At 41.0% G+C, this 16,598-nt stretch overlaps 1 protein-coding gene across 11 annotated transcripts in view; it reads left to right on the top strand.

The window, feature by feature from the left end:
• The window catches only part of SIPA1L2 (signal induced proliferation associated 1 like 2), a 215,790-nt gene that overhangs the window by 142,923 nt on the left and 56,269 nt on the right, over positions 1 to 16,598 (top strand). For all 11 annotated transcript variants that reach the window (XM_070492583.1, XM_070492576.1, XM_044758848.2 and 8 more), the window contains 3 exons: positions 1,771 to 1,928; positions 7,629 to 8,205; positions 11,754 to 12,028. In XM_070492583.1, coding sequence (XP_070348684.1) covers positions 1,771 to 1,928; positions 7,629 to 8,205; positions 11,754 to 12,028 — 1,010 coding nt within the window. The remainder of the gene's footprint in view (positions 1 to 1,770; positions 1,929 to 7,628; positions 8,206 to 11,753; positions 12,029 to 16,598) is intronic.

Below are 16,598 nucleotides of genomic sequence, written 5' to 3' on the forward strand. Positions count from 1 at the left end.
TTGTCTGTTAATGTTTGTTTTGGATACTTATCCTTGCTTCTGTTTTCTTTTCTTTGTATAAAATATTTATTGTGGTTGACATCTGTGTCCACTATAGTGTGGGCAAATAGTAACACAGTGACTATGACCTAGTTTGCTGCTGAACTTTTTTTACCTGCATCTGAAATGGCACACATTGCTTAAATGTCTAGCAAACGTCTTCAAAAGTACAGATAATTCATTGCATCTGTATTAATGTATATTAATATATTTTCAAAACTTCACTCAGGCCGTAAGATGATTTCTGTGTCTTTAGAACTTTGACCATGCAGATTTAAATAGGAATTTTCCAGCGTATGAATCAGCAATTTAACTGGCATGTAGAGAACTCTGAAAGAATGAACATTTCATTCCCACTTTTCCAGGCCTTTTATCATGCTAAATCACAAGTCAGGGGCCTGACAATGAAGTCCTTTTTGTATCTGGGTGTAAAAGGTTTTAAGAGTTGAACTTAATGCTCTGTACAGTGAAGCATGTTCTGTACTTGCCAAATAAATTTAAGAGCAAGTTTGTTGCCTTTGTTACTGCTAGTAAAGAAAGATTTACTACCTGAGATTATCCCCTTCCTGCGATGACATCACCAACTCATTTAAGGATTATTGTATCTATTAAAACTGAAGATCACAAACTTTGGGAGCACAGATACTGTGGCTTTACTGCATAAACTTACAGAGTGCCTTGTATGTGGGTTTATCGACAGGTATTCAGAGGTGGCCACAGTTTTAATGTGCAGTGTTCTGGGACTGTGATTATATATTTGCATCATTTGTTTATTCATTTAGCAAGCATATATTGGGTGTCTGCTGTGTCTTGGGCAGGCCGTGAGAAACTAGGAAATCAGAAGTCCGTAAGACACATCCCCAGCCCTCATGAAGATTATGACCTGATGCAGGAGAAGTAAACCAACAAATAGTGTAGAATACAATAACTGATGCATAGAAATAGGCCTAGGTGTGTGAGTGGAGGACCAAGAATTTCCTTCCAGGTGAGGTGAGGTCTAAGCAGACACCTGAGTTGTCTAGGAGAAACTTGGGGCAAAGGGGGCATTCTTGGCAGGAGGAACATCAGAAGTGAAGGTGTTAATAGTGAAATGTTACTATTCTGGAGTTCCTTCTCTCCTGCCACATTTGTAAATTATGAGATTACATACAATTGGGTTTCCAGTTGTTAATCTGGTAGAGTTCTGTATTTCTGAATTACATTTAAAAGACCATATTTCAGTTAATTAGTTTGAATATATTAGCCACCAAAATAGCAGTCTTCTCTATTTTTGTTACGGAAATGCATGTTACTAGGGGAGTGCAAGACACAAGTTCGGGCCCCCTGGTGCACTGGTGTAGGACTTTAGTAAACCTATATCCTAACTTGGACTCTGTCTCCTCCTTTTAAGTTGAAGAGCTTAAACCATAAAATTCCTTAAAGTGTTTTGAGCTCTAGTGGGCTATTATTTTAGGGTAAAAAAGATAAAGATGAAAAGGAGAGACAGCATAAGTTGAATTTTAAAGTAAAAGAGATGAACTTAAATATTTAGACTTTCCACAGGTCTTTTGGATGTAGCCCATTTTGCTTTTCCTATGCTATATTTAGGAAGACTAGCTTCCAAAGAATGACTCTGCTCTTCTAACTAAGACCTTTGAATTGAAAGATGAGTGAATTGTATATAATTACATATTTTGTGTTCGCAGAAAACCTTGTTTGTAACTTTGTGTGTGTTCACTTTCCTGACCACAGCTTCTGAGGAAAAGGCATATAGGAAATGACATCGTGACCATTGTCTTCCAAGAGCCTGGAGCACTTCCTTTCACTCCAAAAAGCATCCGGTCCCACTTTCAACACGTCTTTGTCATAGTCCAAGTGCATAATCCATGTACTGAAAATGTGTGTTATAGGTGAGTCAGCAATTCCTGGTTTTTCATTCTCACAGGTTTATGTCAACAGAACAATTTTTCCCAAAATATCTTTGTTTTCTAGTTCTTATTTCTAACCTCATAATTGTCCTTTTTTTCCTAATTTTATTTCCCACTGTCTTCACTAAGGTACTTTCTGTAAGAAATAATTGCCTTCTTCCCATTTTGAAAAAGTGAAATGTCTAGCAGTGCAAAAATCATAGATTACACATTTCTTCCATTTTCCCCTTAAAAATTGCATCCAGCCCCTGCTGGAACCATGGCTTAATTGGTACCAGCCTTGGAGGTGGGCGATATGGCTGTCTCAGTTCTTCTCCAGCAGAAGGAATTATTGTGGTGGTAAAACGTTTCCTCCCATCTAAGATCTCAGAAACATTCGCTACCACAGGGCTGCTGAGACAAAAAGTTGACCCTTGCTTTGGTGATTTCAAAAGGCCATCCACAGGGCTCAGAGTCCCGAGACGTTTCTGACCAGGGCTGCTTTTCTTCGTCATCCCTGCCCTCAGACTCTTTCTTAGGAAATAACTGCCACTCAAAGACTATGCCATGGGAGGAATTGGTAAAAGAGTGGGTTTTTGACCTGGGTTAGAATCCAGCTCTGCTGCTCATCGTGGTGCTTTGTACGAGGTATTTAATTTTTCTGAGCCTTCAATTCCCTCTCTTAAAATTGAGAATGATACAGTCATACGTCACTTAATGATGAGGATCCATTATCAGAAATTTGTCATTAAGTGATTTTGTCATTGTGCAAACATCATAGAGTATACTTACACAAATCTAGATGATATAGCCTACTACACACGTAGGCTATGTGGTACGAATCTTATGGGACTGCCATCGTATACGCAGTCCACTGTTGACTGAAATGTCATTATGTGGCGCCTGACATTAATACCTACTTCAATGTGTAATTAGGAAGAATAAATAGCATAAATTATGCAAAACACCTATTTGAGTTCCTGGCACTCATCAAAGTTTATTTCCCTTTGTCATCTTAAAACCGTGGTTTCCAGTTGAGCTGCCTACTGGGCCTAGGCGGGGTACATGAGTGTGAGTTGTGGGAGAGTGGTGGAACCATGACCACTGTAGAGCTTGGCCTCCTAAAGGCAGAGAAACTAGTTTGTCTGTTAAATGTTGCCGGTTTACATCCCCACCCCACGCCCGACCCATCTTAAAAGAACGCACTGTCTATAAATTGGTAATTCTTAGTCCAAGTTTTATTTTCATAGTCAGCTTGTTAAGCATAGCGCCCCACTGTGTAGTATTCTAATGTGATAGACCTGGAATTGACCAGAGCATCTGCGTGTTTTCCTCCTAGTGATTTTTACGTACATCTGGGCTAAAGACCAGTGGTCTAAATGCTCAGAACTATGTAAAAAAAAAAGGTATTTGAAAAAAGTATATCTATTCTGTATAAATGATATGTTTAATATAGATAATATTGGTGCAGGCATGGTAAATTGGTTTATTCTTCTGAAACCTCCCCTGATGAATGATCATTATGAAAAATAATCTTACAAGAACCTTCCTAAAGGGTTGGAAACTTAAGCGTGGGGCTTCATTGTATTTGGTGTTATTTTATTGACTGCTATTTTTAAGTCAATCAAGTATTTTTAAATGCTTTCTATCTTTAGTTTATGCTTATATCATAATTTGGTTCACTTGTACACAGAAAAATGTAAAGGTAAATAGTATCTATTTATTTTGGTTTCTTTCAAGTTTTCTGGTTTGAATTAAATGACTGGGGAGGGATGTTTTTGAAACCAGTGTTGCTATAGATCTTATCTGTAGACAAAGTAGATTGTGTTATGTTTTCTACAATGGAAGATAGTATGTGCAAATCATTTGGAGATGGAGTCATTGGTTTTTAAGAAACCACATTGTTATCACTAAATTATCGTTTACTAATGAGATTCAAATGGAAAGTCAATAGAGTGCCTCAGATTTTTGGAAGTGCCTCGTAAACATTCATATTGATCATGCTTACAACTTCATGAGTATTCTTCAAAGAATCAATAATAATCTTCTGGAATACTGTAGTCAAATCAATTCCATAACATTTTATGAAACTATATGTACTCTGTGACATGGAATAAGGCTGCAATGCCTAAGTTTCCCCAAAACATAGGTGTGTTTCATATGATATTCCTCAAAACATACCAGTGACAAAATAAATTCATTAAAATAATTTCCAAGCAAATGGTGAGATATAGTCTAGGTCCGTTGTTTCCTAAGTTGCTGTGTCTTAATCTACAGATGCATTTTAAAGAAGACTGTATGGATCACACACAGCTCAGGTGAAGCCCCATGAGTACCATTTCTCTCCTGCGCTTTGTACAGGTGTTAAGTGGCAGTTAGTTCTGGCCGATGAGGACCCATAGTCCCGCTTAGTACAGATCATGGTCCAGGCAGCCCGTTGGGTTGAGATGCCTCCTCTAATGAACACTGTGCTGCCCAACAAGTCTAGAAGAGTAGAAGAGCATGCTCCCACCTTACAGAGGTAGTCTGAGGCATCCCCCAGGCGTGTGGCAAGATTCTCAAGTAGTGGTGCTGGGTCCACTTGAATCTGGAGGGGAAGGATGGGGCAACATCCCCAAAGCTCCACGTAACGTAACTTTAGCCTGAAACTTTCAAAAAGCAAACTTAACTAATTGCCTGTTTATTCATACAAGATTCTTAATGTTAATAGTTGTAGCCATTGCAGAGTTGACTTTGAAGGATTTATGAGTTGGTATACTTCCCAAGATGTATCTCTTAGTAACTGAATAAATAAACTGCTTGCCCTATAGGCTTACTTGCTAACTGCCCATTAAAAGTGAAGAGAGAGCTATAGAAAGTGATGACTCCCATTTTAGGAAATTTAATATATAGCCCCTCTTGACAAAAATTATGTTAAATTGATGATTAAAATGTTGATGGTTTCTGACAATAATAATAATAACAGTTTGGATAAGAATAGCTCTACATGCATTCTTTTGTTTAATCCTCACAGTGGGCTTTTGAGGATGGCCCTATTTTGACCTCCATTTTACCGATGAGGAAACTGAGGCACTGAGGGATGAAGTAACGAGCTCAGAGTGTCTCAGAAAGTGGTAGAGCTGGAATCCCAATGAGGGTGCCTGACTCTGGACTCTACTCTTCACCACTTTGCTTTCCTAAAACCCTTTAATTTGCATATTAAGGAAGCTCATCTTTGTATTGTTGCTTTTGGTGGAGGGGTCTTATATCGAAATCATCAATAAATGCTATCAAGTTATTTGGGTAAAATAAGGAGAAGTTTTGAAACACATTCTTTTTTCAACCCATTGGGAAGTTATCTAAATCTGGCAAAAGAATATTCCTTCTGACTCAACTCTGCTTGAAAGAATTAAGGATTCTATAAACTTTTGTAACCAGCGATATCTAATTGATCCCCATCTCCAGAATATCATAGTAATCATGGAATAGCTGTGCCTAAATTGTGCCATTTTAGTGCAACTTTGACTGAGATGCACAGGATTGCAGTTTATAGAGGAGGAACATACTGTGCATTGTAGAGGGGTTGTCCAATTAGTTATTAGGGTCAGTAATTTGGGACAAAAAGAATTGCCCTTGTAAGAGTCCCCTCCCTCTACCCACAATGGAGCGCCACAGTAGGAGCCACCTTGGAACATCTTTAGATATGAAAAGTTTTCCTTGCCGCTTTGACTCAAGTGCATACAAGCTGCAGTCAGAGGTAGCTTGAGATCCACGGAGCTAAGTACAAAAAGTAATCCCGCAGGGTGTCAAATGGGACTTGGCCTCCTCAGCGTTCTGTGGATAAAATCCTTCCAGGAATCCGTGCTCATTCCTGGAGGAGAAACCCAAATTCAGGAGAGGTGATTACTTGAGTTTGTTATGCCAGGTATCGGGAGGGCAGGTGCCAGTGCAAGAGAGGCTGTTTGAGCTCATTGAACAGTACAGCGGAGAAGCAACAAGGTGGTTAGACTCATCACAAGTCTGGACAGGTAACTTTGGGACAGCTCTCCGGGAGTTAACATGTGAGGACAAGTTAATTCCTACTCAGTCTAGAATGTCCTCTAAGGATGGTAGCCAGGGGAGATGGGTCAGGTATGATGTTGGCCCATAAGCCACTTCAGTCTCTGCTGTGTTTTAGGACCTTCCTTTGAGAACATGAGTCAGGTGCCCCCCATCACCCTCTGGTTTAGTCATAGGCCACCATATGTGAATGAGTGGGGTGTATCTGTCCCACAGGGAAACAGTCCTTCTTCACTCCCCTTTCGTACCCGCTAAGGCCCCATCCAGACAGTCTGCCATCTTGCTGCTCAGGTCCCCGGAAGTGATTAATTCTCCTGTAAAGGGTGCAGATTAAAGCAAAGGTGAGAGATACCTGGGGACTGTGATCTTTTTAGAGTCTAACCAACCACATTCCAGAAGAGGAATTCATACCTGACAGAACAAATTTGGACAGAATGTTTCCGTTCCTCAATTCACCTCTTTCAGGATTTTCTACAATGATGAAAATGAAGCATAGATTGCCTCCTTTGTTTATCCCAACACAGAAAAAATTATCAACCTGGGCAGATGTGGGGTTAGTACGAATTCTTGGTCTGCAGTAGCTGCACGGCAATTAAGGAGTAGATGCTGTAGATGCTGTGGGATTCATTCATTCACTCACTCCAATTCTTCACTCATTAATTCATTAATTCACTCTTTATATTGGGTCTTAATCCAAAAAGAATTTGAGACAACTAAAATTTCTGTCTGTTATAGGGCAGCATTATTGGCGGTGATATATTAAGATGGTTGTTACTACCATATACATTTGATCTTTTCAGTCCCTGGAATCTCTTAAAACTTAACTGTCATAAAACCTTCATTTAGATTTTCAGAATGTGAACAAGTGAGCATTTCCTTAAAAGTGACACTTAAAAATTTTGGCCCTGTGAGCATGATCATTGTGCCCAGTACCAGTGATCCCAAGCAGCCAACCGGGGCTAACCTCACTTCTGTTGGAAGAGTCACTGTCTTTCTCAGTGATGACCAGCGGCAGTTACTGAGTACCAGCCTGGCGCTGTCTGAAACTGTGTGTATCCCGTCCCATGATGGATCCATTGCCCTCTATCTTAGCTCAGCGAGCCGTGACAAAGTACCACAGATGGAGTGGTTTAAACAGCAGGCATTTATGTCTCACAGTTCTGGAGCCTAGAGGTCCAAGATCAAGGTATTGTCCTCTTTGGTTTCTTCTGAGGACTCTCTCCTTGGCATGTAGGTGGTGCCTTCTCGCTGTGTCCTCGCATGGTCTTTCCTCTCCACACGTGGGTCCCTGGTGTCTCTCTGTGTGTCCAGATCTGCTTTTATAAGGGGTCCAGTCATATTGGATTAAGACCCACCATAATGGCTTCATTTTGACTTAATTGTCTCTTTAAAGATCCCATCTCCAAATGGAGTCACATTCTCAGCTACTGGGGTTTAGGACTCAACATACAATTTTTTTAAGGTACATAACTCAGCCCAGAACACCCTCCCATCTGCTAAGTTTGAAAAGTTTTACTTAAACAAACAATAACTTGGTACCCAGAAATTAGGATAACAAGAAGCTACAAAATATGGCTTAAGTTGAAAATGTGGGTATATGTCAGATTTCTGAAGATAAATATTGTGATATCACAGCTCATCTCATTTCTCTTTATTCTTCCTCAGTGTTGGAGTTTCTAGATCAAAAGATGTGCCACCGTTTGGTCCACCAATTCCCAAAGGCGTAACTTTTCCAAAGTCAGCAGTATTTCGGGACTTCCTTTTAGCCAAAGTAATCAATGCAGAAAACGCAGCCCATAAGTCAGAAAAGTTTCGAGCGATGGCCACTCGAACAAGGCAAGAGTACTTGAAAGATCTGGCGGAGAACTTTGTCACAACCGCCACCGTGGATACCTCTGTGAAATTCAGCTTCATTACACTGGGTGCAAAGAAAAAGGAGAAAGTAAAGCCAAGGAAGGACGCCCATCTGTTTAGCGTCGGCGCAATCATGTGGCATGTGATAGCTCGGGACTTTGGACAGTCTGCTGACATTGAATGTCTTCTTGGGATCTCCAATGAGTTCATAATGTTGATTGAAAAGGATTCCAAGAACGTTGTATTTAACTGTTCCTGCCGGGATGTCATTGGGTGGACCTCTGGATTAATGAGCATCAAAGTGTTTTACGAAAGAGGAGAATGTATCCTTCTGTCCTCCGTGGATAACTGTGCCGAAGACGTAAGGGAAATTGTTCAGCGATTAGGAGTAAGTACAGGGTTTGTATTTCCCACCGTACTTAGGTCTTCAATCCCAGATTCACAGTAGCTTCCACTGGGAAATTCCACCATGATTATGGCACCTAGGGAACGAATTACTATCTCTTATGGCTACAGAGCTTAATTTTAAATGCTGTGTCCCTTTCAGTACTCGCTGAATACAAGAAGGGTGGAGAAGCACCTGTTAGAAATTAATTAGAAAGGGAAAGTTAAGTCAACTTTCTAACATCAGTATATATTTGTATAGTATTTGAAGGAAAAACGGAAGAACTGTCTAGATATTATGGCTGTTTGTAGAGACTGACATGACGGTACCGTCCCAGAGGAAATTAATAGGCACAAAATTCCTCTTGACCATATGAGTAAGTCCTCTTTGCAGCTTCAGTTCTTTGCATGTGTATATGGCAGGTATTTTTGTTTAGTCTGCTGGGTTAAATATGTTATTAATCTTCTAGCCAGAGTTTCTTGAGGAGGTTTTATAGAATTACCCGTTCAGTTAGACTAAAAAAAAAAATCACTCATAAAAGAGATTTTTTAAATGTTATCTTCAGGACAAACCCCTAAGTGATGTCCATGATGGGATTATCAGTTGTATTTCTGCTCCTACTTTTAACAAAGGGCATTAGACTTTTTAGTTTGAGTATATACAACAAAGTTATAAGAATAAATCAAATATAATACAAGAACAAAGCATGCCTTGACAAAAGAATTTCTCGTGTGTAAATCTTCCTCCAGGGGGATGCATATTTTATTAATTAGAAAAGACTTGGTCAATTATGGATCATGGAAAAAGGAGAAGTTATACCCACTTCTTGCACCCTTTCCTCCCACCAAATATCAATCTCCCTTTTGTTATTTGAGACCATGTCTGAGAGACAATACAATCAAGTCAGTCCTGCTAGCCCTGGAGAAATAATTTCCTTCTTTGCAGACACTGTTTACGGAAAGGAGCCTCGTGTGTTCAGCAGTATCGTTGGGTATATGTGCGTAAGTGTAGATGTGATGTTGGGATGATTAAGTATGTGAGTGGTTTATGTAGCTGGAGATTTGAGTTATCCTTGGGAGTCTCAGGACACATTGTGCTTTCCATAATATTGCAAATACTTCTTTTGGGGAGATCCACTGAGTCATCATAATCTGTGCTCCTGAAAATACAACACAAATAAGTGCCACTTCACCAGTGTCCAGAATGCACACTACATGGGTATTTACACGTAGGTTCTTGCACGTTCGCTGTTCCATGGACCCCTCCTACCATTTTCCTAGAAGAGTGACTGTATTGCTAATGTGACTGAGGTGCCTAATGTCTGGAATATATTTGAGGAGGTGTGTTCTGTCTAGGATGACTTGTAACAGAAGATGCTGGAAATGAACCAACCCAAAGACTATTGAAGGAATAGAACATAAGGTTAGTACAGAGCAGTATCAACAGAAATGGAAAGAAAGAGGATGATGCAGTCATCATAGAAATACTAGGAATGAGTGCTGTTTAGCAGATGGTACACTCAGTGTGCATCCTATGATGGTGGAAAGTGAAATTAAAGGTGTCTGTCATGCAGGTAAAGATACAAGACAGGAATGAACTTACACCCAGAGGGGCAGGCAGGGCCAGCTTTATGGGTGTGCCACCTGTGGGACCCACTCTCAGAAGAGCCCAGGCTTGGTTGAAAGATCTCTTATTGCCATCTTGAAATTCTGAATAATTTTTGACCAGGGCCCTACATTTTTATTTTGCACTGGGCCCCATGAATTAGGTAGCCAGTCCTGTGTACGTGGATAGGAGGCCACCATGTCATGTGAGAATTGAATCCATGTAAGTATGTGAGGAGCTCCAAATAAATGGAGAACATGGTGTTCAGCCTTTGTGAGTGTTAAGAAGCAAGGAACAGAAGGGATAAAGAAATATGAAAATCAAAAGTAGAGGAGGTAGCGTGTGGTTGGAGGAAATAAGCAGAAGAGACAGAACACGTAGGGGTCTGGAAAAGCCTGGCCGTTCACTCTTTAGTCTGCTGTATGGATGTTCAGTTTCAACTGAAAATCGCATCAAGGTTTGAAAGAAGGCATGTCATAGGTAATCTTTGGTAGCGGAGCTTCCTTGAAAAAGAAGTGAAGGAAAAATTTATTCCGGTTGTACATATCACAAAAGTACTATTTTTAAACAATTTTAAATTAGTTCACTTCATAACTTTAGAAACTTCAGTCTTCCAAAACTTCGCCACTAAGACCAGCAATCCATTCCCCATTTTCCTAAGCCCCAAACTGTCATGTGTGCCTGTGAGACACTGATTGGCAGCGCGAGCACCCGTGGCGGTAACCATGGAAACCTGAGACACAGTGGTGATACACGGAACCAGCCCCAGTCCCTACAGCGGTGCTTACAGTCATAGGTCTTATTAAATAGGATCTGTGTATTCAGAGTCTGTTGCATGGAAACGGAGCATTTATTAAACTGAAACTTCATGCATGAGCTCTCTGGTTTGGCGGATATGGGTATGATACTTCCTGACTTTAAGTTTCCCACAAATAAGTGATGCCGTGTCATCAAAGGATAGTTAATGAGCCTGTGTTTTTCTTTCAATGCGTGGAAGCTGTCTCAGTAAGCACTTCTGAGGGTGTCGTTAACTAATTATTGGTGCTTCGGTGCACCGAGTGTGATGCAAACTGCTTTCTTCCTTCATATTCCTTTTTGGGATACTGTGTAGACTCCTGCTCTTGGAGAAGGTAAATGCACTGGAGCTGCTACAGCCTGAGGTTGTCCTTGGCCCTGAGGGGTGGCCCAGTGCCTCCAGGTCTCTGCTGCCTGCAAGAGAGAGCATCATCCTGCATACTGCCCTTGTCAGCAGATGCCAAGGAGCCTGGCTGGCCGGCCCACATTTAATTTAAACAGTCCTCAACACCCAGGCAAGCAAGGGCAGTCACTCCCCAGGAGAGGGGTCCTAAAGGACAGAACAGATGTCCACAGGACGGGTACACAGAGAGCACTTAGAGTTTTCCTAACGCTCTGACTTCTGCTGCTGCCCATCTTGGGGGCAGGTCCCTAAGTGTTAGCTTGGAAGGGTTTGCGGCCGTTTTTAAGTTGAATGAAATTGTCTCATAGGTTTTAAGGCTTGATGGGCGAAACCTGTACTAGTTTCAAAAGTCTTGACATTTTTTCCCTCACTATAGTCCATCTGGAACAATGGAATTTATATGTTTAAGAGCCAAGTCAGTTGACATGAGAAAGGAGAGGAGGGAATTATGAGAGCCCATCTTAAGCTCACAAGCTCTAGGCCAGTGGCTTCTAAGAAAAAGCAGGACACCTGTATCAGGAATAGGTTTGCCTTTGAAAAATGAAACTGTTGTTTTACTGTTATATTCTTTGTACTGGATGCCACAGTTAATTAGGTGAACTCTGATTGAAATGTGTCCTTGTCACTGGGACTGTTTGAAGGAAGGGCTGTGAGGGCTGAGGGGAGAGGAACAAGCCCAGAGCCTGTGTGCACCTCTCGGATATGGGGGCTCCACAGCATTGTCACTAACCGTCTCCTATCCCCTTAGATAGTGACGAGAGGCTGCGAGACTGTGGAAATGACCCTGAGGAGGAACGGGCTGGGCCAGCTTGGCTTCCACGTGAATTTTGAAGGAATCGTTGCAGATGTGGAACCTTTCGGCTTTGCCTGGAAGGCCGGTCTTCGCCAAGGGAGCCGCCTTGTGGAGATCTGCAAAGTGGCCGTGGCCACTCTGACCCACGAACAGATGATCGACCTGCTCCGGACTTCCGTGACCGTGAAGGTGGTCATCATCCAGCCACACGACGACGGCTCGCCCCGGAGGTAAGGCGTGGGGGGCTCCTCAGCAATGCTGGCTCCTCCTCGGCCTCTGTGGCAGGTACTGTCCTAACTGGTCCCTCAGGGTCCTCAGAAAATGTAGTCAGGTGCATCTTCAATAAATTGTAATTTCTAAGCAATTTAATGGGACATTGACCATGTAAAAGCTGAGATATTAGAAACTAAGGAGCAGAGCACCTGCTCGGTTCACTGGACCAGTGAGACTTAACATCTAAGAGGAAATGTTCTTTATCCCAGCTCAGCCTTTAGCAAGTTAAATATTTTCTCTGCACTACTAGAATCCCTTATCCTAATGTGAAGTTATTGGTTATTAACAGGATGTTTAAGAGATCAATACCTGTGTGTCTGAAGGAACGTTGGGACATCAGACATACTCTGTGTGGTGACTGCTCCATTCGAGCTGAACTGGTTCAGGGCATCCTCATAAGCTGTCACGATTTAGGTATGAAAAGAAGTGGCTAGACTTGGAAAGCTCAGAGTAGATGGGCGGAGGGAAGGAACAGGAATGGAATTAGAAAATGATACTGTTCCATTGTTAATAGAAAATAATCATGTCCAACATCATGAAAATATTAGGCCAAAGGGAGAAAAGAATGCTGAGAACCAGCCGTCCATCTGGCTGTGGCCCTGCTTGTGCTGTGGTGTCCGGTGCTCCTATCTAGAGCACATCTCCATCTCAGAAGGAGTCCCTCAGGCTGCCTCAGGAGCTCGGGCTTTGGAGAGACCCAGTGTGCTTTGAATCCAGGCAATAGCTGTGTGATCTTGGATGATTCACATGCTCTCTAAGCCTCACTGACTGTCTGTAAGATGGGGATGAAACCGTCGCCTCCCTCCTACTGTTTCTCTGAAGATTAAGTATGATGATATACGTAAAGCGCTCAGCACCTTCAGCCATAATCAACGCCCCACACTTTTAATTTAAAAAAAACAAACAAAACTTTAGGATATTCATTTGAATATTTTCATGCTCTAAAAGAAATTCTTATCATTCAGGGATAGCACGATTCCTGCGCCTACTCTCTAGACTTATTTCTGTGATAACTTAGGACATTCTTTTCTACTTTCTCCATCTCCTTTCCTTGACCTCTAAAACCGGCGCTGTCCAGTAGCACTTTCTGCAGTATGTTCTATATCTGTACCATCCAGCATGGTAGCCACAAGCCACGCATGACTCTCACACACTTGAAATGTGGTTAGTGCGAGTGAGGAAGTGAATTTTCATTTTAATTAAGATGTAATTAGCACATGTGGCTGCCATATTGGATAGATAAGCTCAAAACCATGACTTTTTTTTTTTCTTTTTTGAGCAAGATTAGCCCTGAGCTAACATCCACTGCCAATCCTCCTCTTTTAGCTGAGGAAGACTGACCTGGAGCTAACATCCGTGCCCATCTTCCTCTACTTTGTATGTGGGATGCCTGCCACAGCATGGCTTGCCAAGCAGTGCCATGTCCGCACCCAGGATCCAAACCAGCGAACGCTGGGCCGCCGAAGCAGAACATGCGAACTTAACTGTTGCATCACCGGCTGACCCCCCGGCACCACCACCGGTGATCTTTTTTTAGAAAACAAACCAGTGCTATACCACCTTCCTCCCTGGTTAATGTGCACATTTTGTAAAGGTCTTTCTCTAGAAGTTATCTTAACATTTGCTCCCTACCTGACTTTCCGTAGCCTTGTTTCCTATATCTGCACAATAGGTTTACAAAATAAAGGTTTAACGAGCTGAAATTCCTCTTGAGAGCACCAGCCACATGTCATGGGAAATATCCAAGATGTTTCTTGTTGCCTTGCCAGACTCTGTCCCCTTCCGTCCATTTGCTCCCCAAGAATCCCATGAATCACACATCATGGTATGAGTACAAAGAAATCAAAAACAAAGACTATTTTATTAAAAATGAGACTTGGAAATAATAGAAGGGAAATCCTTTAGACCTTTGAAGCTAAAATATCATGTAAGTGAAAGTCTTTTAAAGTAAATTTTAAGCCAGTTACTAGAAGTTTTTCCATATAGTAAATTCTTTCTTGCTTTGGTAGAAATATAGATTTGCAGATCTTATGGAGACAATGAGGTCTGTTTATCTGTCTTAGAGGTTGATTACTACTATAGAATTAGAGGAAAATGTTACCATGTTCTCTCTCTGGGTTAAAAAATAATATTTCTCCGCCTATTTTTAGTTTTGGCCTACTGTTGCTCAGTAAAACATTTTTAAGCTTTCAAGAGATCTGTTTAATAAAAATGTTAAAGTTATCATTATGTTTGGTATTTAGAACATATGATTTAGAAGAGTAGGATTTCCTAAGAAATACTGAATTGTTTTCCAGCTAAAAGAAATAAACAAACAAAAACTGCGTTTTAAAAGTTCTGGCTGTTATTTTTTTTTTTATCCAAGGACACATAATCTGCTGTGGTCTGCACATAATTAATTCTTTCCTTGTTTTAAATGCAAATTCTCTTATTGAAGCTATTCAAGATATTTAGAGATTTTGCTTTTGTTTCCTCAATTCTCATTAACGCCACTCCCTGAAGATACAGATTTTTCTCCTGATTAATCTGGAATAACTGTCTTTTATATTTTAACCTTAACCAGGGTTAGAATTAGCTTTTTGCCTGGTAACTACACTCCAAAATTGGCATGCCTATCACCCACATTTCTGTAAGTCATGAAGGTTTTAAACCTAGAAGGTATCATTCAAAATTCTTTCAATTCAGTCTTCTAATATTCTGTGAATTTGAATTTATAGATTTTTGAATCCGTATTTTTATGAGTTTGGGATTCGTGTTCTGTCTGTGACTGTCTGGGTGCCCTGGTAAAACTACCTGCTGCCTCACGAGAAGTTATCCTTGGAATAAGGGTCCTTCGCTTTCAACTGCAATGCAAGCGTGAAACATTATTTTAAATTTCATCCATGCTCTAAGCAAGTGTAGCCTTCTGCATTATTAGATTTTTTAAGAAACTGTAGAGGAGGGCCTGAAGGGGAAATGGGTAGCACCTGACTCATATGGAAAATTAAAGTACAAACCTTTTAAACAAAACATCGCTTGGTACCCATAGGGCTATAGCAAAATACACAGAGATGTGCCTCAAGCTGAAACCACGCGTTTGATTTGTGGCGTGGAAAATGACCCCTGTCTTCTTTCACAAATTGGCTCCTAGTGCTTGTCAGGGAGGGAGCAAAAAGAAAACATTCATTTAAATGGATGTGTGTGTGAGTGTGTGCATGTGTAATTTTTTTCTTTTAAGTTGTCTTTCATGTAAAAGCCATAAGGACTACAAAAATGGCCCAGTGAACGAATTGCAAGACATTTCAGTCTTCATAAACATTGTGAATGATGAGTGAAAGATAGTTCAGTTCATTTTTGCCATTTATCAGTGTGATTTTTGTCCTACAGGATATCAGTTAGCAATAATTCTCCTCGGAGCCCATCTGCTCCCGTCAGCAGTGGGAGAGGCCTGTCATTTGATGGACTCACTCCTGGTTTTCCGCAGGTCAGAAGGTGTTTGCTTATGACTCAGAAGCCACCGGATTAAATGAAGTCTTTAACTGGGAGAGTATTTATGTTGAATCAAAAGCACCACTGCCGTTTTGAAGGCCCATTCTCAAGCCTAAGGGTGATGATAATTCAGCTGTCCCTCAGCTTGAAAGGAAGGCAGAGCCCTTTTTCCTTTTCCTTGTAGAGTTCCAGAGAACACCAGGCTGGGAGGGTTTCCTCTGGGAATGCTTATTAACTGATCTGGCGCTGAGATCGGATCCAGGAGTGAATGCATATAGATTGGGGAATGAGTGGCGAGCATTGGTTTGGGAATAGCCCTCTTCAAATGGAAATAAGGTTTTAAAGGGAGCAAGGGTGTTTCCCAAGCAGACAGTCTCAGTGGCAAAGATGAAGAAGAGTTGTGGAAGACTCTTAATTAAGCTCTCCCTTGTTCTGCAAGGGGGGATCTGGCCCCCGCCCCTAGCCTTCAAAGGTGACTGACATTCTATCAATGTCATTTGAAGGAAAGCACATCAACTTAAAAGGGTGATAAAAGGAAATAACAACTCATCAGAATTATGCATGAGTTGTTATACAATGTGAGTGATTTAGTAAATATGTCCAATAAAAATGGAAATGAAATCCCTTGCTGTGGTGCATCTGTTTTGTGTGATTTTTCATACTTTGTTGGCATACTATCCAAGACAAATTTTTCTATATAATGCAAAACAGTGGAAATTATGTCATTTGTCATGAATCTAAAATTGTTGTCCTCTCATCATTCTATAAAATTGAAGCTTTGTGTTCTTGTCTTCTGTTTGCTTCCTGTTGCCTGACCATTCAACTCCCTGAAGTACACGGAGGAGGACGTGGAAATAGAAATAGGAAGGAAAACTCAATTATGTCAGATTAGCAGTTTATATATAAATTTATATGTATAGATAGTGAACTGAAATCTGGACTAAAGTGAGGTTTTAGAGTTCCGATTTATTTGTATGGATAAGAAAAATTAATTATATCTGGTATTGTCCTATGGGCCCTCCAGTAGTGAATTTTAATGTGAACTATGAAAACTGCCCA

The sequence above is a fragment of the Equus asinus genome, chromosome 2, assembly GCF_041296235.1.
Source record: "Equus asinus isolate D_3611 breed Donkey chromosome 2, EquAss-T2T_v2, whole genome shotgun sequence".
NCBI lineage: Eukaryota > Metazoa > Chordata > Mammalia > Perissodactyla > Equidae > Equus > Equus asinus.